At 55.7% G+C, this 26957-nt stretch overlaps 1 protein-coding gene across 3 annotated transcripts in view; it reads right to left on the reverse strand.

Moving 5' to 3' along the window:
• Nucleotides 1-901: 901 nt before the first annotated feature.
• GRB10 (growth factor receptor bound protein 10) overlaps nucleotides 902-26957 on the reverse strand; it is a 173321-nt gene continuing 147265 nt past the window's right edge. For 2 of the 3 annotated variants that reach the window (XM_047695307.1, XM_047695306.1), the window contains 10 exons: nucleotides 26430-26567; nucleotides 24916-25026; nucleotides 23073-23171; nucleotides 22814-22861; nucleotides 15408-15485; nucleotides 14626-14742; nucleotides 13784-13850; nucleotides 13506-13593; nucleotides 4888-4981; nucleotides 902-3729 (listed from right to left, as the gene is read on the reverse strand). In XM_047695307.1, the coding sequence (XP_047551263.1) occupies nucleotides 3583-3729; nucleotides 4888-4981; nucleotides 13506-13593; nucleotides 13784-13850; nucleotides 14626-14742; nucleotides 15408-15485; nucleotides 22814-22861; nucleotides 23073-23171; nucleotides 24916-25026; nucleotides 26430-26567 (987 nt within the window). In that variant the 3' untranslated portion in view covers nucleotides 902-3582. The remainder of the gene's footprint in view (nucleotides 3730-4887; nucleotides 4982-13505; nucleotides 13594-13783; nucleotides 13851-14625; nucleotides 14743-15407; nucleotides 15486-22813; nucleotides 22862-23072; nucleotides 23172-24915; nucleotides 25027-26429; nucleotides 26568-26957) is intronic. The other variant, XM_047695308.1, reaches the window with a different exon arrangement.

A 26957-nucleotide genomic window follows, 5' to 3' on the forward strand; every position in this document is an offset into this window, starting at 1 on the left:
AACCAGACACAAGAGACGGACCCTCCTCGATCTCATCACCCACTTCTGTAACGTAGGCGTGCCCTGTCAGTCCCTGACTGACCCACAGAAATTTCTGCCATGATGGAACGCTCTAGATCCGCACCGTCCATCATGGCGGCCACCAGCCACTTGTGGCTGTTGAGGACTTGAAGATGTGGCTAGTGGAACTGGAACCGAATGTTTCATTTTATTTTTATTTAAATTGAAGTTTAAACAGGTGTGTGTGCCTGTAGTATGGTATTGGACAGCTATATTCCTAAAATACAATGGGGTTTGTATTTTCTGAGAGAATTTGTCATCCCTCTTAACATCAAAGAACAAAAGTCCGGGAACAGCCCAGAACGACACTGCTGTGATCTGCAAGAGAGGCACCAAAGGAAAAATGTTCTATCGCTAATTCATGTGTCATTTTGGGAGATCTGTCAGGAAGGCGTGTGTGACCAGAGGCAGGGGGACAAGTTAGTCCCTCCAGGGAGGCCCTGGGGAAGCAGTGACATGGGGTATCCATTCTCTCCATGCTCCTGCCAGTTTATTTGACTAGAAAACCTGGATCCAGCCCACGGTCATGGTCCCACTGCAGCACCAACCATGCCACTGGATTTCTCAAATGCAAACTGGTTGTGAGTTCCTTCAAGTGTTTGCAAAACCTGAGTGGGGCTCGGACCACCTCTGCATCACTTGGCGATGGAGGTGCGGGGAGAAGAGGTGGCTGAGGTCATTGCGGCAGGGATGCGGAGCCACGTGGCCCGCGTGTCACTTACCAACTTCTCTCCGACTAGCGTCTAACCAGGACAAAGATCCATGTTACCTTCAAAGGTTTTCAGGTGCGGGCCCGCTGGAGTGTTCCCAAACACAGAAACAGACACAGGAGCAGCGGAAAAACCAAGAACACCGTAGTCATGTTTATTTCTAATTACAAGAAACAGAACATCAGTCCCTCATTTGTACAAAAATACCTGAAAGTTTACAATTAGGTTCACAAGCTGCAGAGCTATGTACAGAAAGGGGCAAAGCACGTGGAATAAAGGTTTTGTCTCGTGATACCTTCAGCATTCCCTGAAACCGTCCACACGTCCTCTGTGTCACCGGCACCGCGAGCTCACCCGGGGACTACATGATCCCCCGCGAGCAGGTCCCGCCCTGGACAGCTGCCTCAGTTGGTCAGACTGTCAGGCATTAAGTGCACAAAAGAGAAGACAAAACAGCTAGACTGAGGCACGCATTTCTCCAAGGTTTAGCGAACAAAACAACGTTCCAGAACTCGAAGACCTAAGGTACCAGAGATCACCCATTTCAACTCCAGTACCCAAAGGGCTGGGTATTTCCAACTAAGTCCAGGCTGCTATGTGGGGTTTTCCTTTGAGAAAAGAAAATCACAGGCGAGAGAGAGAGAGAGAGAGAAAGTCAACAGGCTCCAAAATGACCCTGAGCTGTTCCGTTTACATTCATGTCATTTTAAATACAAAAATAAAAGTTGACCATCCTTCCGCCCCTGCTTGGTCAGGCCAGGCGCCCATATCCTCGAGGGACAGGCTGCTTCTGGGTGGAATTCCCAGCCACCAGGCACGGGGGCTCCCACCCTGCACCCAGCATTTCACCGTGGCCAGGAAGGTACAGAAGACGACGTCAACCCAGCAACACACAGACCGTGAGTCAGGGTCCAGCTTTCCCGCTCCTCTTAAATAAAATGCATGTTTACAAGCACGAGATGCCGTGGAGGCTGGCCGTCCAGCGGACAGGGGCGTGAGAACCTCATCCTCCAGGTCTACGCACAGGGAAAGAGAGATCGCCGCATTGCTCTCTGGTTCTACTTCCAATCAGTGGAGAGAAAAATGTCTAATGGGAACTGAAGACCGGCTCCGAGGGGCAGCGCCCTGGCGGCCGGCAGCCAGGCGGGACCTGGGGGTCGGCTGATGTGCAAGGGCCTGAGATAACTGGCTACAAAACGAAGAAAACGCGACGGAGTGTCTACGGCTAAAAACGTTTTACTAAAAATTCTGCCTTTGCGTAAGTAGACATTTTGTGGAAAACGAGCAGAGTGAGGCCCGTAAACTAAAATACAGTGTTTCTACACCCTTGAGGTCCCAGGAGCACAGCAGTGCCACTGATGAGGGTCCCGTGGGTCCCACCAGGGTGCACGCTCACTGGGGGCACGGCGGTGGGGCACAGGCAGGCACCTGGGGGGCCAGTCCCGCGTGGTGACCCATTCTCCCAGGCCTGTCAGGGGAGACCTTTCTGCTTTGCAGAGACCGCCGGTAAAGCCTCGGCCCCGTCACACCTGGTGACTCAGCTACGGGGACGGGGTGGGGGGGCAGTCCAGTCACCGTGTGACTCAGTCCCCCACGGGGAAAGCAGTGCTGTGTTGACCAGACTCTTCTGAGCTCCAGCCCGCCGAGGGGGGCCTCCGCCTGGGCCAGCTCACAGGGCTTTTCAGCAGGACAGAGGTCATCGAGTGAGGACCTGTCCGTGCCGGGCAGCAGACGTGCCCTTTTCTATGTTCACGTCTTTATCACCATGGAAACCCTCGGGCCACCTCTGGCAGTCAAGCAGGTGCCATTTTCCTTTTCGATCCTTTAACCCCTGGAGGGATGACGGCCAGGAAAAAGCCTGTGCGCCCAGGGGTGGTGGGGAGTAAGGCAGCGATCGTTCTAGAACAAGCTTAGAGGGGGCAGTGGACACTGGGTGCTGGGGCAGCGGGGGTCCCAGGGACGCTCCCCATGTCCACTAGAGGCGAGGCCACTCAGCCAGACCGTGCGGTGGGCCGGCGAGCTTCCAGAGCACCCAGGCCTCCTGAACTGTGAAGGACACACATGTACCAGGTGTAGGGGGCATCTGTGCACACAGAAGTGATGGACAGATGGGGGTGCCCAACTGCGTCCACACCAGGGGCCCAATGCCTACTACGGGTGACACCTGTGTCTTTAAAAAAAAAAAAAAAAAAAAAAAAGCTCTTCAAGTATTCTGGGGAGGGGCTGGGGTGGTTTGTTACCTGGGAGCGGATCCGCCTCCAGTCACCTGCACCGGGTGGGGACCTGGAAACACCTGGGGGCCCGGATTCGGTCTCTGGAGTCTGCTCCTCGCCACGGTCCCTGCGTCCCTCGTGCACGGAGGAGCCACACCCCCTCCTACTGGGGCCGAGGGCAATATTGAAAACAAAGAAGAAGTGCAAAAAGTGATCGATACAAAAAAGTAAACATATCAGTTTTAATTGTCAAGATTATTCCAGGGCAAGAGTTCATTTCCAATTACGTGTCTCTGGTTCTCGCTCCCACGTGGCCCAGCCAAGATGATCCGTCCAGTTTTTTGCCTCCCGTTCGCGGTTGCGCTCTCCTGCCTCCCCGATCTGTTCGGCGTTTGGGGCGGGGCGGGGAGGCAGCCCCGTCAGATCCGCAGCAGCTAATTGTTGCGGGAGTCCGACCCCGAGTCCCTCCTGGCGGGGGGGCCCCGACGGACCCCGCTCCCCGGGGTGCAGAACGGACGAGCGCTCTCGGCGACGCGCGACCCCCCGGCCCCGTTCCAGTGTCAGCTTGCTCCCGTCCTCGGCCAAGAGTGAGTGTGAGGTCATAAGGCCACTCGGATGCAGTGGTGCTTGAGTTTGCAAGGTAGGACGCCTTTGTTGAGCTGGTAAAAGTCCACAAGCTGGATCAGGTCAGAGAATTTGGTGTTCCCGTCGTCGAGGCTGAAGAACATCTGCCCGTCATCCTCGCACTAGAGGGACACAAGGACACACGCCGAGTTAGGGGCCACACGCTTGGGGACAAAGAGTGTGACTATGGGGTCACCGCAAGGGATCGGTGAGGGCAGGAACCGGCAGTGCTTTCCCAGGTCCTGCCATGGTGGATGTCAGGTAGCCATTTCCATCAACACGGAGGGACCCCATGGTACCTTCCGGAAGTAGCAACCTTCCTAAGGCCGGTCTGCGCAGAGAGAGTTAAGGACTGAACTGTGGTGGGAACACGTGTGTACCGAGCAGGTCAGTCTGATTAATAACTCAAAACTGCTTCTAGACTCCAAAACACAGCTGAAGGCACGAGTGCACCCCGTTTTCAAGGTTTTTTGCTTTCAAGCCTCCAGCGACTATCCCTAGGAGGCTTCCAGAATCTGGGGTTATCGGGGAGAATGGCATTACCCACTCTGCCAGCCACATAACAGGTTTTCTTTGATTTGAGGCTAAGACAATGAGAGATAATATAAGGTGGGGTCAGACAGAGCAAACAAGGAAGGAAGCACTTCCCCTCAGGCGACGAGTCCCAGGTTGGCATCGAAGGTTCTGTGCAGTCTGGGCAGCCTGGCCCTGGGCACACCACCAAATGCCTTTGCCCTTCCGCTGTCTCATGGGCAGAGTGAGAGCATCATCGGGACACGGCAAGAAGGCTCCCAAAAAGCTAACAGGACTCCCCTGTGATCCTCCCACTCCCATCCCTGAGGGACTCCCGAGTCACTGAAGTCCTGGGCTCAAGCAAGCTTCAGACCCGCCAGGTGTGGGCCTCCCAGAGCTTTCTTTGCTACTGGACAGAGTGGATCTCTGAGCGGAAAAGACCTCACCACCCTCTTTGGGCAGAACATGGCCTGGGTTGGGGCCCCACAGGAAACATTTTAGGAACGTTATGACCTGTAGACTTCATCACTTAAGAATGTGAAACATCTGATGTCAATTTCGTATACGTTACTCCCCAGCTGATGACTTCTGGGAGGTGTGTTCCCAATTTCAAAAAACAAACCTCTCAGGGGACTCTGAGAAGTATATCTCTGGTCAGCCTGGACCTGATATTTAACGACCTGCAGGTCTGGTTAGTTTGGGGTTTGAAAATTGCATTCGGAACAAACCCAGGAAACAAGGCTCAGTGAGAAGTTTTTGATACTTACAGGTAAGATCTGGAAATTTTTAATTTTCTGATGATGACAGAGCGTGAGCACAAAAGCCTTTGGATTGCTCTGGCTGTCTCGGAGGAGAAAAAGCCTGGGGATGGAAAAATTCAGCTGATTGTACACTTTCAAAAATCCAGACCTGGGATGTGGGTTTGTATCTTTGCACATGCATGAACGCATGTGCACACGCACGCACACACACATGCACGCATTGCCCCACTCCTGAGGATAAGAGAGCCTTGCAGACGGTACAGTTCAGGAAGCCTGAGGACGGGCTTCTGAATGTCATCCTCCAGTGAAAGCATGCTAGGGCCATGGCTGGGCAGGTATACCATTGCGGCTAGAACGACATGCGCCGGAAAGTCATGAAGTTCAAAGTTCAAAGGGCCATGAGCCAGGATACAGCATCGTAGTAATATCAGACCCAACAGATGATAACCCAGAGAATAAAACCGGAATCCGAGAGTACCTTCCGATACTGTAATAAATGAGCAAGTAAATTAAGAGAGGAGGAGAAGGAGCTCTTCCTTAAAACAGAAGGGAAGCTAAATAAACAGGAAGAAATGATGGGCCCGACACTATCTGGCCACAGCTGAGGTTCCCATAGATGAAGGACAAGGTCGTCAATAGGTACGAACATCAGCAGATGGAATTTGACGAGAAACAGAATTTTCGTTCTCAAACCATCACCCCCCAGCACTTGTCGATACAAAGGGAAACACGGTGACTGTCCATCGGAGGAACCCGCTGATACCGTCACCGCCGAGTATCCAAGGCAACACTGCCAGGAATGAGACACCAACTCTGCCCAGCCAGGGGGGACTCTGTGTCCCCTCCTGCAAGGTGGTGACCCGGCTGAGCCCCAGAGCACCCGGAGGCACCCAAGCCAAGGTGCACTCTGTAAGAACATGCTTCTTCCTGTGACACGTGTCCAGGAAGGACAAAGGCTAACGAGATGCACCCCCATAGGAGCATTTAGAATCACGACGTTTTTGTTCCCCGTGAAGGATGGGAGAGGAACCACTGGCAAAACTGGACCAAGTGTGTAGGAGCCACGTGGATGTCTACTTCCCATTACTTAAAAAAAGGTTTTATCTTTCTAATCTATTTTATCTATTTGATAAAGAGAGAGAGGGAGACAGAGAACACAAGCAGGGGGAGCGGCAGGCAGAGGGAGAAGCAGCCGCCCCGCTGAGCAGGGAGGCAGATGCAGGCTTCGATCCTGGGACCCCGGGATCATGACCAAGCCGAAAGCAGATGCTTATCTGACTGAGCCGCCCAGGCGCCCCTACTTCCCAATTTTTACAAGGGTACTGTGGTTAAATAGAAGATGAGTCCTTGTTCTTACAAATTTTCTACCAAAATAAGCAGGATCCAAGGGACATCATGCTATCTGGAACTTACCTCCCAAAGGGTTCAGACAAAAAGAGGAGGGAGGGAGGCTATGATAGAGCAAACGGGCCACAGTATTGACAGCCGGCGCATCTGAGAAAACGCACAGAAGATTGCTGTAAGACTCTGGCAGCTTCCCCATGACACCAATTTATTTCAGGATAAGAAATACATAAAAATCCCAGTAGCACAAAGACCTAGAAATCTTTGCTTTTCCATAAGCACACCTGGCATTCGCGGAGAAGGCAGCTGTACCCTAGGAAGGAGGAAAGAGGAGCCCTAACGCCAGAATCCAGGTGACAAAGAGCCTTATTGAAGGTAAACAGTGTACCATCTGCTACTGGACTCTACTATTAAGACAGAAACCAGATAAATGGGACGGCAAAGTCCTGTGTTAAAAAGGCAGAAAGGTATTTTATTTTACTACAGGGCTTCTCAGAGCCTTTAAATGGGAATATCCACCGTGGGTGCCGTGGGACTGGAGCACTGGGTTTTGCACTCTCCTGGACCACACACCCTTTATTCCAGTGTTCCCAGGAGACATATTCTTCCAAATTTCTTCTGGGAGACCAGAGTCCCATGACTTGTGGGGCGGGCAGTCAGTGCTAAGAATTGCTGGCCCTGCGTGGAGGGTTAGGTGTGGGGCGTCTGCCACGCAGAACCCTGAGAGGCCGGGGGTCTTCCCCCTCTCCTGGGCAAAGCCACACGCCTTGGTTGTCCACCTCAAAGATCTGTCTTATGGGTTATTTCATTCCAAAGAAGCCACCATCCCAGCAAAAACCTGGCAACTTCCTGCACGCCGGGCTGTCTGACAGGAAAAGCTGGTCTGTCCCTCGCTCTCCTGTCAGCTTAGTTAGCTCCCAGGCACTTCCTGCTGCAGACAGGTGCACCGTGGCAGAATGTGGCCCTGGAGCGGCCCGGGGAGCAGGCAGGCACTGCCCCACACCTTCCACCTGGGGCAGGACCCTGGAAAGTGCTGAGGTTTCCCCAAATGCTTGGGATTTGTAGTTTGTGCCCAGTGGCTGTCTGTCTGCAACCATTATTAACTCAGAGGAACCTGTGGTCTGAAAAGCATGTGGCTCTGGAGTTTGTGGGATTCCCAGACCTGCCACGGATCAGATCCGTGACTGGACTGTTCTGCCTCGGGCTGCATGGGACGCTCGACCTACAGGAGCCCAGGAAGCCAGTGATTGCCAACCACAAACCGCAGAGCCCCACGGATAGCCCAAGGGACCTCTGCAGGGACAGGTCCCAGGAGGACTGCGTGGCAGGCAACTCGGGCAGGTCAAGAAATCTGGAACAGAGGGATGCCTGGCGGCTTAGCTGGTTAAGCAGCTGCCTTCAGCTCAGGTCATGATCCCAGGGTCCTGGGATCGAGCCCCCTGTCGGACTCCCTGCTCTGCGGGAAGCCTGCTTCTCCCTCTGCCCCTCACTCAGCTCTTCTGCTGTCTCTCTCTCTGACAAATAAATAAATAAAAATCTTTGGGGAGAAAAATGGAAAAAAAAAAAAAAGAAATCTGGAACCCAGCACAGGAAGGAAAGCGGTGAGGACCATGTAGCAGGGAGATCTTGCAAATGTGCCCCCTGGCGGGCTCCTGAAGCAGAGCGTGGCCTGTGTTGGGGGGGGGGGGTTGCTGACAGCGGTCCGAGGGACAACCCAGCTCAGGGTCATAAGTGAGGCTCTGAGCGCTTGGCAACTCCTTTAGTCCCCACCATGACCTTGTCATGGTTCTCATTTCAAGATGAGGGCAGCGGGCACAGAGAAGTTAAGCCAAATCCCCAGGGGCTAGCAGCCAGCCTTAGGCACAGAGGAATCCCGGCTTCTAGGATCAACAGGGCCACGGGTAAGATCGGAGGAGGCGTGTATGGACGGTTCCTTCATGGCTGCTGAATGCTGTTATGGTGCCGACCGGGGCACTGTGTCCGCCCCAGGACAGGACCCCCGCCCCCTAACATGGGGGTCCGTGGGGAGCTGCAAACAACTCGAATCTGGACAGAGAAGTTCCCTACCCTGCAGGAGAGGACTGGCGTGCTCCTCGGGGCTCACCAACAGCATGGAGCTGGAGACTGGGGGCCGAAGAGGGGTGGGCGGGGCCGGGCCCAATGTGAGCAGGGCCAGGGTAGGGAGGGCGGGGGACAGAGCCGAAATGCTGCAGGAGAAGAAGTGAGCCCCCAGTGGGCACTCAGCAGAGGCCACGACGCTAGATCTGCCCTTGGAAGAATCCTTCTCCAGGTTGTGGGCTGGCTGTGGGCGGCAAGAGGGAAAGGACACGGGCACCTGGACACCAGGGGTTTCAAAGACCCCCTCCCCACCGGGTGGGCGCTAGGCTCCCTTGTCTCCTTCCTAACTCCCTGTGTCTTTTGAGGTTAAGGCTGACTTTCAGTCATTTTCTCCACGATGCTGGACTCTCTAAATTGTCTTCCCTTCATTATCTCTGCAAGGATCAGTCAAGATTAAGAATTGATTATTTCATTTACCTTGTTTTCCCAACACATTTCCTGCCTAAGCGCCCAGCAATTAATGGAAGTCTAGCCTCACGGTGATGACACCTGAATGGGTTCCATTATCCTGACCCTCGTTTTGGCCAGCCTGACACCAGGGCTGAAGGCTATACTGGAGAGAAAGCCCAGCTTATTAACGGGGCAGACGCCAGGGGGGCCGGCCGGTTTGTGGGAGGAAAGATGACAGGGACGCTCATCTTTGTCTGTGGGCCTGAACGGACAGAGACCTCGCTGATAAGGACTCTAGGAAATGGTGAAAAGACCAACGCGTTTTATTTTTTTAAACAGGCACTGACATGGGTGACCTGGGGGCTCAGTCGGAGAAGCCTCTGCGCTCGGCTCAGGTCCTGATCTCAGGTCTTGGGATCAAGCCCCGCATCCGGCTCCTTGCTCCACTGGGAGTCAGCTTCTCTTTCTCCCTCTGCCCCTATACCCCGGCTCGTGCTCGCTCTGTCTCTCAAATAAACAAAATCTTAAAAAACAAAACAGAACAGGTACAGACCCAATGTCATGGCCTGAGTGTGCTGAAGGACCGCACAGCTCCCCCACACAGGGGTAGCCCCTTAAAGGCAGAGTGGGCCTGGCTGGGAATCATAGGGAAGCGTCCTCAGATCACACATGTCCCCACATGTCCTCTGAGGTTCCATCCACCGTGATCCAGAGGGACACAGGTGCCACATTGCCTGGGGCCCCGGGAGGGACACGAGTGGCCATGACACCAATCCCATCCCCTCTGGAACCTTCACTTTTATGGCGTCCGATGCCCCCTGGCAAGTGAACCACTGGGCTTCCTTGGAATGAACCCCACAGCCAGTGTGGTGACCTCATCAGAGCACCGTGGGGTCCCTTCTGATGTTGCTCAGGGCTGCGGACAGGTACGGTCTGTATATAGAAACCCCGGGAACCTACATATTCCTGCACGCGAACGCTGTCACTGTTCAGTTTCCCTCTCCTTAGACGGGCCAGACCCTTCAGAGGCGCATAGGGGAGGAGGACTCACTTCTAATGCTTTAAAAAAAGGGCTGTTGCTGGATAAGGGTGACTTTTCAAATCAGTAGTTTTGGAACAATGTGACAGCCACACAGGGAAAACAAATTGGATTTGTTCTTTATACAGCATCTCAGCATAAATACATTCTGAATGCATCTGGGATCTAGACAAACAAAAAGGAACACTGGGAGGGAAAAGCTGGAGAAAAAGACTGAAGGGAAGAAGAGAAACAATAGGGATCCTAGAGAACAGGAGCAAACTCCTTTACGGAGCAGCCAAAACTAACACAGCAAGGGCCCGAAAATACAGGAGGAAAAGGGACACAAATGATAAAGGCAACTACATAAAATTGGCATCAAAAAGCCTGTACAGGGTGCCTGGGTGGCTCAGTGGGCTAAGCCTCTGCCTTCGGCTCAGGTCATGGTCTCAGGGTCCTGGGATCAAGCCCTCTTTGCTTGGCAGGGAGCCTACCCCCTCTTCTCTCTGCCTGCCTCTTTGCCTACTTGCGATCTCTCTCTGTCAAATAAATAAATAAAATCTTAAAAAAAATAATAAAAAAGCCAACCCAAACCAAATAGAAAACAGATACGGGCCATACGCAAAGTCAAAAACGACACAACGATGTAAGAAAGAACATTTGCAGAAAACAGACTGAGAACATTGGGCAGAAGATACAAACGGTTTCCAGAATGGTAAGAGAAGAAATGCCCGAGGAGGTTTCAATCTCCAGAAAGAGGCTCGGCCTCCCCGGCGACAGAGGAGACAGGTGGACACCCCCTCACAGCCTGAGGGGCCGTGGGCATGCCATCGCCCACACAGGTCTGGGCACCACCAGCAGAGACATCAGCTGAACTGAACTATTAGGGGACAGCTCCCCAATGTCCTACCATCAGCCTGGAAACACCAAGCCCGAGACAGGGCAGACCCTCGCCATGTGGGTGCATCTGCCACAGCGAGTGGATACACAGACCCCATAAAATGGGCTCCCATAGCGGAGGAGGTACGGGGGGCAGGGGAGAGTCTGCAGGGAGCCCGCCCGGTTTCACACCATTCTGATTTTGGAACTGGGGGAGTGTTTTGTAGGTTTAACAGGAAGCATTAAGCCGCAACCCAAGCAGATCCGCTGACAAAAATCGAAAGCAAACAGACAAATGAACCTCACCGACCACTCAGAGGTTTGCTGCTAGAACCCCAGAGAGGAGCCGGTTTAAACGTGGCTCTTGGATGTGACCTGCCTGGAACACGCCTTCAGGATTACGAGGGCCACAGGACTACTTTCCAGAAGTGATGAGACATAGGGAAAGTCAGTTTTTACAAATAATTATGTCCTAGTAAGATTTTCGGAGTAAGGGGCGCCTGGGTGGCTCAGTGGGTTAAGCCACTGCCTTCGGCTCAGGTCATGATCTCAGGGTCCTGGGATCGAGTCCCGCATCGGGCTCTCTGCTCAGCAGGGAGCCTGCTTCCCTCTCTCTCTCTCTCTGCCTGCCTCTCTGTCTACTTGTGATCTCTCTCTGTCAAATAAATAAATAAAAATCTTAAAAAAAAAATTTTTTTCGGAGTAAGAGAAGAGAAATACAGTAAAATCAAGGGAAAAAAACCTGTCCTCTTCTGGCCAAGCTTGCAGTAACACTGTGAACCCTGAAAGAGAGGGTTTCAAATTTTTATTTTTCACTGTGGGGAAAAAGAGCCTATGTCCTAGCTCTGTCCCTGGAAACGGCCCACAGGCTGTGACGTCCAGCAGCCGCTTTCCACTAGAAAGAGCGATTTCCGAAGAGCAACGTTCAGGGGAGCGGAATGCTCTCGGGTCACTCTGGGATCCAGCACTGTCCGTGGTGCGTCAGAATAGCTCAGGAACTGACTTGATCCAGTCCCGCTGGCCAAAGTGAGCATCAAAAACAGTAAGTTCTGACTGAAAGAAATCCAGTGTTGAGGAATCTGCAGACACAGTCCTAGTTTAGACGAGCAGCAGCTCATCTCTCACTGCGGGAAGGTGGCGAGGCCGAACCACTCTTCTCCAAACTGACCCCCCCTTCACTTGAGGGACAAGTCAAGAGCTCAGCCACCTTTGCAGCCAGCGACGCACCCACTGCTTCAGCAACAGACAAGCCAGTGAGAGGAAGAGAAGGAAGCAGAGGGACACCGTCCTATCTGAGGAGGCGTGAGACCTACCAGCCAAACGCCATTTGTCAGCCCCGATTTGAACCAACTCAGTTTCAAGGATTTTTTTTTTTCTTTTTGCAGCAATTAGGGAAATTTGAACCCAGACTGGATTTTAGATGACATTAAGGAATCATGTCAAAGTACAAGGCTCTTTATGTTTTAGAGACACACTATGTTTACTGGTAAAATACAGAATGTCTGCAATTTATTTTAAAACATTCAAGAGGGGCGCCTGGGTGGCTCAGTGGGTTAAGCCGCTGCCTTCGGCTCAGGTCATGATCTCAGGGTCCTGGGATCGAGCCCCGCATCGGGCTCTCTGCTCAGCAGGGAGCCTGCTTCCCTCTCTCTCTCTCTCTGCCTGCCTCTCTGCCTACTTGTGATCTCTGTCTGTCAAATAAATAAATAAAAAATCTTAAAAAAAAATAAATAAAATAAAACATTCAAGAGGGCAGGGCACCTGGGGGGCTCTGTCATTTAAGCGTCTGCCTTCAGTTCAGCTCATGGTCCCAGGGTTCTGGGATCGAGTCCCACTCGGGCTCCCTGCCCAGCGGGGAGTCTGCTCTCCCTCTGCCTGCCTCTCCCCCTGCTTGAGTGTGTGTACTCACTCTCTCCCTTTCTCTCTCTCTCAAATAAATAAAATCTTTAAAAGAATAAAAAAATAAACTCTTCCAGGAGAAGGAAGGTGGAGTGGAGAGGAGCCAGTCATGCAGGAAGGGACACAGACAAACTAAAATGAGTCAAAACCAGAGAAGGACTCCATGGGGACTCACTAGCCTCTTCGCTCCTGGGTAAATTCTTAAAATGTCTATAGGAAAACTTTTAACATATGAAGGAGTGGGGGAGGCAGAAGGTACCTCCTGCTGGGAGTCGGGGGGAGGACACAGGTGCACATCCAGGGCCCTGGGCAGCTCCTCCAGTGGCCAGGAGAGCAAGGCTGTGGGGCCCTGCGTTGGCCAGTGGGATAGTAGCCCTGAGAAGGGCCTGTGCATCGGGCTCTGACCTCTCTCATTCCTGGGACCCATGATGACCACGGAGCGCGTGTCCCCAGGCTAGCCTGCTGGCACACACACCCAGTCGCCCCATCTCCGCAGCCAACACCAACACCAGGTGTCAGATCTGGAAGGAAGGCCGACCTGCCCCCAGGACAGCTGGGCCAGGTGAGGAGGACCCCCCCCACCAGCTCCGACTGTGAGAAATGATCCTGCTCTGTGGCTTGAAGCCTTGAAGGCTTTGGGGTTGTTCTCAGCAAAAGCCACCTGATCAAATGTAAACAGAAACATGCTCTTTCATTTGCCCTGCCCTGTGAATGAAGAACAACCAGCTTGTGCCCTTGGTCCATCCGTCTGATGTGTGCCAAAGAGGCAGAAGTTGGTAACAGGCGGGTTACGATCTTCCCTGGGCCGCCGGCCAGCTGAGCCCGCCCTGCCCCACGCTGACCCTGAGCCACATTCTCCCCTCTTCCAACCGAGGCTCTAGCGACTGCCTCCACCCAGGATCTCAGAAACCAGACAGAAGGTGCACCCGGCACAACAGGGGTTCGGGGCCCGCTCCCCAGGCCACCACCTCCTTACCCGTCCACCAGCCCCTGCTGCTTGATGATCCGGTGAGACTCCTCCCTGGAGATCCTGCCGTGGAACCAGTGCTGCGTCCTGTGAATCACTGCGGGAGGGAAGCGGGAAGGAGGGTACTGGCTTCGCTGAAGGCACAGCGAACCAGCCATCAGCGCCGGGCCCGGTTCCCACAGCTACAGCTCTCCTGGCGAACGCTGGGCCCAGGGGTCAAGGGAAGCTCCGGGAGGGATGGGGGCCACCCTTAGGACCAAAGGATCAGGCCGCCAAGAGGCGCTTACCTGTACTTAGGGTGGAAGGGTGGAGGGGGCTCTGGCTGCCTGGGATGTTCATCCGTGTGCTTCGCTTCTGCGGAAGGAACGCCTCCATCAGCGCCGACACAGCAGACCGGCGCGGCCTGCCACCGCCGGGGACACACCCGTGCGGGGAGGCCCGGCCAGGATGTGGGGCCTTCGGCCGTGGAGGGACAGCCTCCCTAGCCCGCCACATCTGGCCACAGGCGTGAAAACAGAAGCATCCTGAGGAATCCCCACGACCCCAGGACTGAAGCACACAGTGAAACTCTGGGACGTTCTGGGAGCAAAGCACAAGCTTCTCCACGGGAAACACTGGCCTACAGAGACCCCGGGCCGTGGGGACGTTCTTTTCCAACACGCTCTGAGGCGGAGGTTCAGGGGACTCTGAGCCAGCAGGCTCACGTTTTTTATGTTGTCTGTAAATCTCAGAGAATTTGAAATCGGGGGACACTCTCCACACGGGGAGGTCAGGAGTAGGAGCCTCCAAGGGAAGATACTGTCCGAGGCCACGAAGCTGGTCGAGCCATGGTGTGAGCAACGACCAGCCGCGTCAGGGCGGGAGGGCTCCGTGCTGTCCACACACGGCCACTGACCACCCCGTAGTGGGGCAGCTCTGTGCGGGAGACACGAGGTCAGAGGCTCTGCTCCTGCCCCACTCCTCCCCCTGGGAACGTGGAGGAACCCCGAGCTGAGACTGTGATGCCACCCTCCCCTCCCAGCACCTTGTCCCCGCAACAGTACCCACGGGGCTGTTCTTCCGGGAGGCCAGCGCAGGGGCAGGGGCACTACCCACGAGGGGGCCTGTCCACGGGACGGCCTGGCCTTACCCTCCAGGCATGGCCTTCCTCCAGGGCCGCGCTCTGGGCTTCGGCCGGGTTCTCGATCACTCTTCCTGTTTGCCCAGAAAAATCCATTGCCACCAGAGAGTTCTCAGAGACGCTGCGCTGGAAGGAAAGGCCACAAGTTCTTAAAATGTAGGCAACCAGGCCAGTGATGGCTGGGGAAGGGTGACGGAACATCCCGCCCCCACCCTAAAGTTCAGGTGGAAATTCTGTCAGGAGGGCCCCTGACCTAGAGGTGGCTTTGGTTCCTCTGGAGGGGAATGAGAAATGCTCCAGTCCCCGCACTGCACCCAAACTCCACTGGAGGCCACGGGGTGCCGTAGGGTTGGGGTGGCGGGCAGCCACCAAGTCCCTCCCCCAGGGGCTCAGTTCTGGGCAACACATGGAACCTCCCTGTGCACACCCGGCCCCTCCCAGAAAGGGGCCTGGGGGAGCTAAAGGGTCATGTTTGGAGAGGACAAAGTGTTCCTCCACCTTTGGGAAGTAGAGGACATCCTGAGGACAAGGACACTCCCAGCTCTAATTCCCACCAGGGGAAGCTTCAGGGTCACCCATGGCCATAGCGCCACAGCTGCCCCCCGGTGAGAGCAAGACATGGCTGATGACAGTCCCTGAGCTCCTGAACAGAGCCACCGCCCTAACCGGTACAGGACCCGACCCCAGCAGTCACATCGCCGGCCAGACAAACCCGTCTCCCTGGAAACAACCCGCGCTCAGCTGGGATGCTGGGAAGGGGCCCGCCTTTCGGACGCCGCAGATGCACTCACCACCGGTGTGCAGAAGGAGGGGAGCAAGGCCTTCCGCGGGGGCGGGATCCTGAAGTTCTGGTACAGCAGCATTCCATACTGCAGGGGGAGGGCCAGAGTCAGCCGCCGGGGCCCCTGGAGCCCCCCAAGCCCTGGGAAGCGGCAGACCCGTGCAGGGAAGGACCGCACGGAGTACAGAACAGGGAGCGACCCCAGCCACCGCTATGGGCACACAGCCTCGCCCCTGCACGCTTGTCCCCTGTGGACAGGAGCAGCTTACTGGCTCACTCACGCTGGAGGGGGGCAAGGGAGAAGCAGACAGTGACGACGTAATAATATCGAGGGGCGCCTGGGGGTTCGGTTGGTTAAGCGTCTGCCTTCAGCTTGGGTCTGATCCCAGGGTCCTGGGATGGCGTCTCCAGTCCTCGGGCTCCCTGCTCAGCGGGGAGCCTGCTTCTCCCTCTGCCTCTACTCCTCCCCCTGCTCATGCTTTCTCTCTCTCTCAAATAAATTTAAAAAATCTTAAAAGAAAAAAAAAGGTCTAGCTCCACAGTTAACCTTAGTGAATGCTGCTATGGGCCAGGTACACTTCCAAGAGCTTTATTTCATTTTACTCCTCTCCCCGTCAGGAAACGCGTCCTTTATCCCCAAGTACAAGTAACAGATGCAAGAGGGAAGTGAGGCAGGTCACTCAGGGTCATGGTAAAGTAAGGGCTCTGGGTTCGAACACACACAGCCCCCCCGCCCCCCACGGTCCATGCTTCCTGGGCCCGGGTAATAAGCAGAGTCCCGCTCGCCTGTCACCGCCCGCCTGCACCCCGGTCCCCGCTCGCCTGTCACCGCCCGCCTGCACCCCGGTCCCCGCTCGCCTGCACCCCGTCCCCCGCTGGCCTGTCACCGCCCGCCTGCACCCCGTCCCCCGCCTGCACCCCATCCCCCGCTCGCCTGCACCCCGGTCCCCGTTCGCCTGTCACCGCCCGCCTGCACCCCGGTCCCCTGCTGGCCTGTCACCGCCCGCCTGCACCCCGTCCCCCGCTGGCCTGTCACCGCCCGCCTGCACCCCGTCCCCCGCTCGCCTGCACCCCCGTCCCCCGCTCGCCTGTCACCGCCCGCCTGCACCCCGGTCCCCCGCTCGCCTGCACAGGAAAGGGAGACGGTTGGGCAAGGAGATGCAGTTATCAAGAGGTAGCTCCTCTCCAGCTTCAACCCCACAGGGTGTCCTCTGGTGTCTGGAACAGCACCAGAAGGTCCACCACGCGCGTGCCGGTGCTCCCAGAACATGGGGGAGGGGCCGCGAGAAGTACCCAAGGGCGGCTGGCCAAGCATGTTCCAGAATAGATAGAAAGACGAAAGGCTGTAGGACCTCGGGGCGGGCTACCAGGGAGAAACCCACGTCCCCGCATGTCCCAGTGCGACCGCGGAGACAGAGCGACAAACACAAGTGGGGAAGAGCGCACGCCACGGTCACAGGAGCCGCAAGTGGAAGGCGGCTGAGTTCCACGGACACACAGAGAGAAGGCAGTGAGTGGAACAGGGTGCGGAGGGCGGCGGCGGGCGGAAGGGACCCCACGGTCTGTGGACAGTTCCCCTGACAGTGGAGGCGAGACAGAATGACGGCAGACGAACCCATCTCGGGCGACGGCAGCTGCTCCAGCAGACCCATGCTGGAAGAACTGGGCACGTCTCTGGTCCCCGAAAGGGATGCGAACCCAGGAAAGGGTCAATATACATGTGCAGGGAATTCAAATTAACAACAGGGTCTCTTCTAAGTCTTAAGCGGCTTAAGACACGGGAAGAACTGAAATCTAGGGTGAGATACTGAGAAGGGCCTCACCCCTGCACAGACATGGTGGGAACAGCAGGGCAGGCTGGGGCCCAGTGAGGGGAAGATCGTGCCAGGACAGCCAGGGGGACCACCAGGAAGGAGAGAAACAACGTGGACAGAGGTTTAAAAATAGAAATAAAACTAACTGATGGGTCTCCCCTGCCCCCCACCCAAAAAATTAAATGGGGATAAAGATGAACACAGGCTGATGTGACCAACTGAAAACAGACAGCAAATGGCAGACGTAAGCACCAACATTCCTAAGCAGCTGCGGAAGGAAAGCTTTCCCAACAAACGCGCCAACGAGAACGTGAAGATGACCAGAGGAGAAAGCCCTATTACACGGTGTTTGTCAGACACGAGGACCCGGAAAGGCAGAAACACAGAAATGAGGAGAAAAACCATGCAGACACAGACATACCCACAGTAACGTCGGGTGGGTGAGGCGTCGGGGCGGGCATCCCCGATGCAGGTAACAGCAGATTTCGGAAGGACCGAAGAATCGGTGTCAAACAGACATAAATGTTCTTTTTGATTTTATTTATTTACTTGAGAGAGAGCGAGCGAGCGAGTGAGAGTGAGCGCACACGGAGGCAGAGGCATGGGGAGAGGGAGAAGCAGGATCCCTGCTGAGCAGAGAGCCCAATGTGGGGCTTGATCCCAGGACCCTGAGATCATGACCAGAGCAGAAGACAGATACTTCACTGACTGAGCCACCTGGGGGCCCAGAGACGTAAGTATTCCAAACTTGTGTGACATGCATGTGTGCATGTGTGGTCTTCTAAGCAGAAGTGTGTGCGGCATGCGCGCGCACACACGTGTACGTACCAACACTCCGAATCGAATACTTGTACAAACATGACAAACAGTTGAAAACATAAGGCTTAAAATCAATGGCCTAAGGATCCCTTGCAAAGCATTAAAGAAAAATCATCAAATTCAGGCCAAAGAAAGAATAAGAAGGGAAACACACACACCCCCTTCAGGATGGCCCAAGACTGCTCCCGGTTCCAATAATTCACTCGGAGGACTCGTCCTTGACCCATGAGCCATCTAACTAGTTTGTTTTAAGGCAGGTATCGAACTGTGCTTTATTTGCACTGTAGTCTTGAAATATTATGTCTGCCTTAAGTATTAAAGAAGCTGTCTACTTCCCACAGTTGTTTTTTGAAGTTCCATGACTAAGAATTCTTGTTTTCCTCGCTTAAAAATAAATACTCCAGCCTTGAGAGGTAGTTTTATTGGCATAAAATGACAGTTTTCACATTATTAACCGTCTGTACACGACCTATAGTACCAATTCCTTAACAGTATTCCCTTTTTATTTTAGATGAGTGGGTTTTAAAGAAACACGATCCAATTATTCTTTTTCCTTTACACTTCCTTCCGTTGCTTGGGAAAAACAAAAAACAAAAAAAAAAAAAAAAAAAAACAAAAAACGCATGGCCATAGAATTATTCGCCCTCATTTTGGGCAAAACGTTTCTTATTTCCTATTCACATCTGCTTGAATGCAACACTCTCAGGCACTTTCACGAAGGAGACAGATGAGTGACAGCTGATATCCTGCTCTGGGGTGTAAAGGGACTGCAGAGACGTCCCCACGTAAGGGGAATGGCTACAGCTGCAGGTTCAAAGTCAACATGTGCCACACGAGCAAACAGCCTCCTCACACGCGACGGCACAGGAGTGGGGAACACCGTCACATGAGTGACACACCGATCCCTTTCTCTTGGAACGGAATTAAACATTCAACATTGATGTTCTTAAGCGAGATGGAAGTTTACTTCCCTGTGCGAAGACTGCACGAGGGCTTAGGGTCACCATCCACTACTGGCAGGCTCAGGTCTAGGAACGCAAAGCGAGTATGAGATGCGCTTTCGACCTTGAGGGAGCTACGGTCTTGTAGGAGACAGACAACTAAGCAGCCGTGTTCTTCGGCTATTCGCAGAGAGGAAATCTGAGTGGGTTCCGGAGGGACAGTGTAGCCCCAGAAGCAGGACGGGACGCTGACCGACATGTCCACGTGCCTCGCGGGTTCCACTGTCTGTTACCGTTCACGCCACACAGAGCTTAAAACATTCCCAGAAACTTAGAGAAACTAAAAATGTGGTTGATTTTCTCCTTCTGGATTTTGCAGTCAAGTTTAGGGTCTCCTTTGTTTTTGCACACATTTCCTTCTTAAAAGACAACGGTAGGGAGAGGAGTGCAGTGGGCGTCTCCTCTCCCCATTTCAAGTTCCCCGTTTTTATGCGCTTTGGTTTCTACCTTCTGTCCATTCCACTTGCTCTCCATTTCGTCCTGCTCCCGTCGTTCAGGCTGCTGTGGCCTGGAAGCCTGGCACACAGCACTGGGAACAGGGGCAGGGGTGGGGAGGGAGGGACGGGCCAGGGCGGGGCGTGCAGGCTGCCTCTGAGCAGAGGTGCTTTGGGCATCCTGCAGGGGATGACGGTCTCTGACGGACATTTGAACTGCCTGTGTGGGCTGGGGTGTCTCTACAGCAAGCCTTCCTTACTGAAACCTGCGCTTGGGAAGCCACACCTCCCTCCTGGGGAGGAATTTCTAGGGCAGTTTCAGAAACATCTAGAAGGTGGGGGGAGATAATAGAGCACAGCAACAAAGGTTAATGCTCCCTCCACGCGCCCCCATGGCTACAAAATCATTTAGCCGCACAATAGGAAAGAAGGAGGAACGGCAGCTGATACTACCTGCCAGCTTTGTCCCCCAAGCGTCTCTGGGGACAGCAGGGCCCGTGCTCTCCTACACAGGCTCGAGCTCCTCTTTAAAGAGGACCCGTGATGGGACTCAGAGGCACAAAAGGTCCATGGCTCACTGAAAATAAGGTGTTGCTCTCCAACAAGCCCTGGGATTTTAATACAACGCGGACAGCTGTTGCAGTCTTAGCCATCACTCAAGAGTGACTCCTGGATACACCGGGACCAGCAGAAAGGCAACGCTTCCTCCAGGGAGGACACGAACGTCTGACCCCCTTCTGGGAACAGGACAGTCTGAGCACTGGCACTCTGGGGACCTGCCATCACTCACTACCGACAAGCCCCCTGGTCAACCGTGGAAAGGCGCAGCCCAGTGTCTCCTTAGTCTGTGCCGCTGAGATTCCTGGACTCCGGCCCGAGACCCAGACTCTCTGAGGTCCAAGCCCCCACCCGCTGCCCCAGCCAGCCCTGGGTCGATGCCGGCCTTGCCCAGGACACCAGGAGGAAGAGCTTCAGAAAAGAAACAGTCCCAGGCAGACACAGGAGTCTGGGTGGTGCCCGCTGTCATCCAGGTCACTTTTTCCAAGCATCAGTTATGTTCTGAGTGCCGGGCAATCCTGGCTGTCCGAGAGGGGCTGAGGGGGGCACCAGGGAAGATGACATCTGGACCGAGACCCGGCACTGAGCAAGTGCAGGGAGGGCGGATGGATGGACCGTCTCCCGGTCAGGTCCCCTGTCAGGGAGATGGACAGTGAGGGACCTGAGTCCATACTCACATCTGGGAGGCTGGGACAGGAGCTGGGCAGAGGGAATAGACACACTTTATAAGGTTTCCTATGGCTTCGAACAGCCCCGACTTCCGGGAGAAAATACACCCCATTCTGAAGGTGACGTTGGGGTACGAGGCGAGGGTCTAGAGTCTTCTGATTTCGCTTCCTGCTCTGAGACCAAGATAGTTCGAGACAGGATGGGGAGGGGGGTGGCAAAGTAAGGCGTTCTCAGGTGGGAGGAGGTCCATCAGCCTGCTTGGTGGCGGTAAGACGCCACGGCGCATAACCAGCTGGAACTGAAGGTGCCCTTCAGCTTCTGTGTCACCTGAGTGGCCCAAGCCTGTCAACCACACCAGTAGCCGTTCAGTCCAGACCCTCACCTCCTTCAGGAACAGCCTTTGGGATGTGGGGTCTGGGGCTGACTGGAGGCAACAAGGCCACATGCAGACGTGGACGGGGGTCCCCGTCCTTCTGGCTCTCACGGAGGGCAGTGGATTGCTGTGGCGAGCTCTGGAGCCCAGAGTGGGGCCCAAGAGCTGACGGTGCGCACACCAGTAGACCCCTGGCCCCCGCCCCCAGGCAGAACGCGATGGGCTTCAGCTCTGTCCTCCGTCCAGGGAGGATGGCGACGGGCACGCGTGCCGCTGAGCTACGGCGAGGTTGGACGTGAGGAAGAGTCCGGCCCAAAGCAAACGCTGGCCAACGTTCCTGATCCTGTGTTAACCTCCGACGGGACGCATTCCTGTTGGCACTAACGGTAACACTGGATAGGACCGTCACCGCTCCTTCTGCGCGTTTCCCTCTCTGTGCCTGGTTCCATTCCGCTGGCCCTGACGTCCCACGCACGATGCCCGGCAGAGACCTCGCTCCCTGGATTGGCTGTGCACGACCCCAAAGCACCAATCCCACAGCGTCACAGACGTGCTCCCGCTTCCTTTCCTGCTTCTTCCAAGACCATGTATCCGCAGACCCAAAAAAATCACGCGCATACAGAACTATGAAGGTGTCCCTTCCGCCTGCCCCACCCGTGTCTCGCCGAGCACTCCCGTGCACACCAGCAAACGCACAGGTGCATTTTAGCTTCTCCTTTCCTTGCTCCTACAACCAAGGGAGCATTTTGCTTTTTAATTCTTAATAATACGTCCCGGGAATTTTCCCACAACACACTCCAGAGAGGACCCCGTTGTTCATGTCACCGAGGAGTATCCTCTGAACGGACATCCCATAAGCTGTAGAGCCGGCTTGTCAAGGAGTCACCTCCAATCTATGGTGTCCTGTACCCACATTAACGTCCCCTCCCTGAGATGTTAATGTTACAAAAGAGTAACATTTTACACTTAACCCGTCTGTTTAAATGGCAGCAAAAATAAAACAATGTGCAGTTCTGGGGAAGGGAGGCTTCCAGGACGCCCATGCTTGGAGCAGGTGGCCCCCGGCATCTCCAAGAGGTCACGAGCTACGCCTCCTTCAGCGGGTCTGTTTCTCTAGGTGGCTCTGCCCGGACTCTGCCTGGCTGGAAGCTTCAATGAAGGTTGGAATTTTCATCAAGAGATTCCTAGCCCCCTGGCACGGGTCAGCCACCGCTGACCGCGCCTTCTCCTCCAGACACCCTGACGTTCACCTCACACAACCACTGCACACAACGGTGCGATGCCCATGCACTTTATGTACGTGAGGAACGGCAGCCATGTGGGGCACGGATGTGCGCAAAGGGGCTTTTCCCGGGATCGCAGAAGTGAGGTGTCCTCTGCTGTTACACGCCTAGCCTTCACCGCGGGGTCACACGGAATCACCGTGGCGGTTACTGGGAATGGCTGCTGAGGGCACTGAGGTTCTATGCAGCGGACTCCCTTAAGAACGTGTGGGCAGGAGACGCTGCTACGTCCGTCAGGCGCTGTGGGGAGCTGCATGGTGTGCCACGTTTCCCTCATGGCCCCGGCTTTACGGGAAGCGAGAGTGTGATGCTCCGTCTCTGAAGTCATTAACCCTCCTGACGAGCGACGTGCTCTCTCTCTCCCTGGCGTCCGCTCTGGTCTTTCTATTCCTATTTCCCTAGACCCAAGGCTCTCAGCCGGCGCAGTCTCCCGCCCCCACACCCCACCCAGGGACATCCGTTCACCTCTGGAGACGTTTCTGGTTGTCTCACTGGTTGAGGTGCTCCTGGCATCTGGTGGGAGAAACCAGGGGCACTGCTCTGAGTCCCACCACGTCCCCGAACGGCAGGGACCGCGGTCGGACGCCGGCTCTGACCTAACGGGAAGCCTCTGGGAGCAGCTTCTGAGACCCTGTTTGGAAGGACGTGCGGGCACACGGGGCTGGCGGGCCACGGGGAGGGCTGTCCACGACGAGACGCAGGGTGCACGCGGGATGCCGCGTACCTTGAGGAGCCTGCACGCGGTCATCCAGCACGTTCTGCCTTGCTCGTCTTCGGCACACAGCAACCGCAGCTCCTTCGTCTCGCTCCTGACTTTGTTGGGCTGCAGGAGGTGAGAGAGGACCCCGTGAGTGCGACACGGTGAACGCAGAACACCCCCGTGTGGGCAGAACTAGGCCCGGTGCACACCAGCCAGCAGGATGAGACCAGAGAGGCTGCATCCTCTGCCTGGCACGGACCAGCCTGGGTTGGGTTTAGTCACGAGGGCTCGGCCAGCTCCCAAGAGGGGTATCTCGGAGGACACAAACTCTCACAAGGGAAAGTGGTGGTTGCCATGGGGACAAGGGGGTGCCCAGCTCTGTGTGGGGAAAGTTGTATTCAACTGGAGAACAGGGCCCAGAGCTATGGAAGAAAAGATGTCTGGTTGCCTCCCAGGAGGACCGAGGTGGCAGCTGGGAAAGGGCTCCTGTGGGGTTCGGCCAGTGAGGGGAGAAGCCCTGAGGGGGTCAGGGCCTGTGGCATATCTGAGTGGCCCCAAGGTGGGACCCATGGATGGTCCAGAGAGTGTGGCAGTGTCACCCCGGAGAAGGGAATTTGGGGGGCAAGCAGCCTGGGGCGGGTGAAGGATCACTGTCACACATGCCGCTGTGGAGGGATGGCAGGGCCCCAAGCAGAGGCAGGGTTTACCTGGCGATGGGGGAGAATGGGTGCAGGTGCACTGGCAGGAACAGAGGGGATGCTGGCCACCTGGGCTTCAGTGGCCCCAGCCCCTGTAGAGGCTGCCCCTGTGCTGCTTTCCCAGGCACCTCGGGCGCTGGGCTCCTGCTCCTCCAAAGCCCAGGAAGCTTCACCGGGTAAAACAAAAGCTGGGATTTGTGGGAACAGTGTGCTCCCACTCCCTGGCCTCTCCTCAGGTTGGGTGGGGCCCAGGCTCGCAGGTCAACCTGGCTGGGGGACTCCGTGCACACGCTCTCTGGAGCGAGGGTGTGAGCAATGGGGCTGCTTCGGCTCCCACACAAGCACCTGGGAAGATGCAGTGAGACGACGGTGGGAGGGCCCTTAGTGGAGCAGCTCACGAGCCCTGTGTACTCAGGAAGCAGCCTCTACTGTGACCGTCCCCGACATCAGCTCGGCCTCCACAGGGGAGAGTGGGCCCTGCACACGGGTGTGTGCACATGGACATACGTGTGCATCTCCATCCCCATAGCTGTGTACATGTGTGCAAGTGTGTGTATGTGAGCATGTGTCCGCATCTGTGTATGCACGTGTGTGAGCACATGATGGATCCACATCTGCGTGTGCATGTGTATGCACGTGTGCATCCCCTTGTATTCACACAGGTGTGTACACGTGTGCAGGTGTGTATGTGAGCACATGTGTGTCCACATCTATGTGTGCACATGTACACACATGTGCATGTACGTGAGCACATCTGTGTGTTCACGTGTGTGCACATGTGGAAATATGCGTGAGCCCATGCTCTCACACACGTGAGCACAGAGGCAGGGCAGGGGCACACCCGCTGTCCCGGGGACCAGGAGCCCATACGGAAAGTGTTGGCTCTCAGTACCCCGGGGGCCACCCAAGTGACAGGCTGGGGTCGCTGAGCCACGGAGCCCATTGATACACGGTCCACCACATCCTCTGCCTCTCCCCAAGGTGCTAGCTACTCAGAGAGTGACACGGAGTGAGAACCAGGAATGAATCAGTGCACCGGGAACCTGTTTCTGTAACAAAATAACTCAAATAACCCCAGCGCCAAGACAGGAGTCTCGGGTTCCATCCCGAAGTCCCTGGTGGGATGCCACGGGGAGAGGTAGCCTCCAGACAGGGCAGGAGGGCGGTACCTTTATGCAGAAGCCGTAGTCGGTGGGGGCACTGTACTGCTTCTTGCCGGCAATCAGAGAGAAGACGCTGCTCTCCTCCAAGCCCCCGAGCAGCTGCAGGTGTCGGGGCTCCTGTGGGAGAGGGGGGTCAGCTACCGGGCAGACGGCAGGCGCTCCCGCGTGCTCGTCAAAGGGGCGGTCTGCGCACACTGTGTGTGCATTCCTCTCTCAGAGCCCACAGACCGACTGGCCGTTTAGAGTAAGTGCTGAGGAGGACCAAAGGCACCCACAGCCCTCGCCAAGAAAACCCAGCGCCCAGACTGCGACAGTGGGGCTCCTGGGCGGCTCAGTTGCATGAGCGTCTGCCTCAGGTCATGATCCCACGGTCCTGGGATCGGGTCTCCTGTTGTCAGGCTCCCTGCTCCCTGCTCAGCGCCCTCTGCCGGCTACTCCCACCCCTGCCTGTGCTGTCGCTCTCTCATGCTCGCTTCCTAAGAAATAAATGAAATCTTTAAAAAAGCCAAAACCCCACAAGACAGCATATTTATTTGAGACTCTGCCATATGCTGTGTCAAAGCGCCTGAACCAAACGTTCAAAGTGAAGACCAGAGAACATCTAGAGCCTAAGGTTCAAAGTGGAGAGCACGCTGCCACGCCCGGCCAAGGCCAGCTCTGCAGCCATGCTGTGTAAGGTCCAGACATCCCGCAGTCTTCCCTCGACAGCTTGTCCCATCCTCGTCCCTGACCTTCCATCATCCTAGTTCTGCTTCCTGCTCTGGGGTCAGCTTCTATGAGGGCACGGGGAAGTCGGGAAATCAAGTTGCCCTCCCGGCCCCGTACGGGATGGAAACAGCTCCACCTGCCCCGGCCCCTCATCCCCGGCTCACGCGGGGCAGCCACTAACCGCCCAGAGCGGCTCGAAGGCAGCCTGGCCCTCAGCGCCCTCACCTGGGGTCCCCCCAGACCCTCCCTCCTCTCTCCTGGAATGATGCACGCTTGGCCACGGTCTGCGGGGCCCTCCCCCGCTGCAGGGCGTGTTCACGCACCACGAGGACAGTGTGTAAGCAGGAGTGTGCAAGGACCAGCCAGCAGGGCGAGCCCCCAGTGCCCCAGCTGTGGACGCCTGCCACTGTAGCTTCCATCTCTCACCTGCCCTTCCTGGACATCCATGCCCAGCTCCAGTCTCTTCCCAGAAATATCTACAGTAACACGTACTAGCTTGGCGACAATCTACCAGCCACCCCATGGCCAGCCTGGGTGCCAAATTCCATACTCTGCAAACAGTCAGCATCCTCTAGGGACTCCAGCCGCCAAGGAGGCTCTGCTCCCAAGACCGGGGCCGGCTGGCCCGGGGGCCTGCAGGAGGGGCAGTGCCTGGTTTCCGAGGGAGACCAGTGGGCCGGGAACTGGGAGTCAGCTTCTCCAGTTATCACAAGCCCAGGGGACCTGGATGTGCTTTTCCAAGGAAGCCGCGTCCCCTCTGACTGCCCCCGGCCTGGTGTGATGGTGGTGGCAGCGGCGGCTTTAAAACCCACCTTGGACGCCCCCTTGGTGGAGCAATAAAGGCCTGATCTCCGCAAACACACGTACAGCTTTCTCCACGACTTCCGGCCGAGCTCCTTCACGTGCAGGAACCCCTGGATTTCGGGGCAGCTACTGGGGTTCAGGAAGTTCTGTTGGAGAGACGCGTCAGGGTCAGAAGCTGCCGCCGCCAGCCGGGAGCAGGCGCCTCTCACTGCCGTCGTGGACACTCTGACATCGTCTGAATTACAAAATCACTCTTGTTTGGTCAAACCAAGCATTTTCAACTGACAGTTTTCCTTTCAAAAATCTTAAAACCCCATGTAAATCGGTGTGCAGGACATTCAGGCCCACGCGAGCCAATGCACCTTCCCAGCATTGACGAAAACACAGGACGTCGCAGATTCCCCTATGAGACAATAGGGTTAAGGGCCCTCCCTTTCTCCTGGGTTCCCATAAAACACGCAGCCTCATTAAAAGTTAGGGTGACAAGAAGCACTGGGAGCCGTGTGGAAGGAGACCGAGCACGTCACGTCCACTGT

Source organism: Lutra lutra, chromosome 11, assembly GCF_902655055.1.
Source record: "Lutra lutra chromosome 11, mLutLut1.2, whole genome shotgun sequence".
NCBI lineage: Eukaryota > Metazoa > Chordata > Mammalia > Carnivora > Mustelidae > Lutra > Lutra lutra.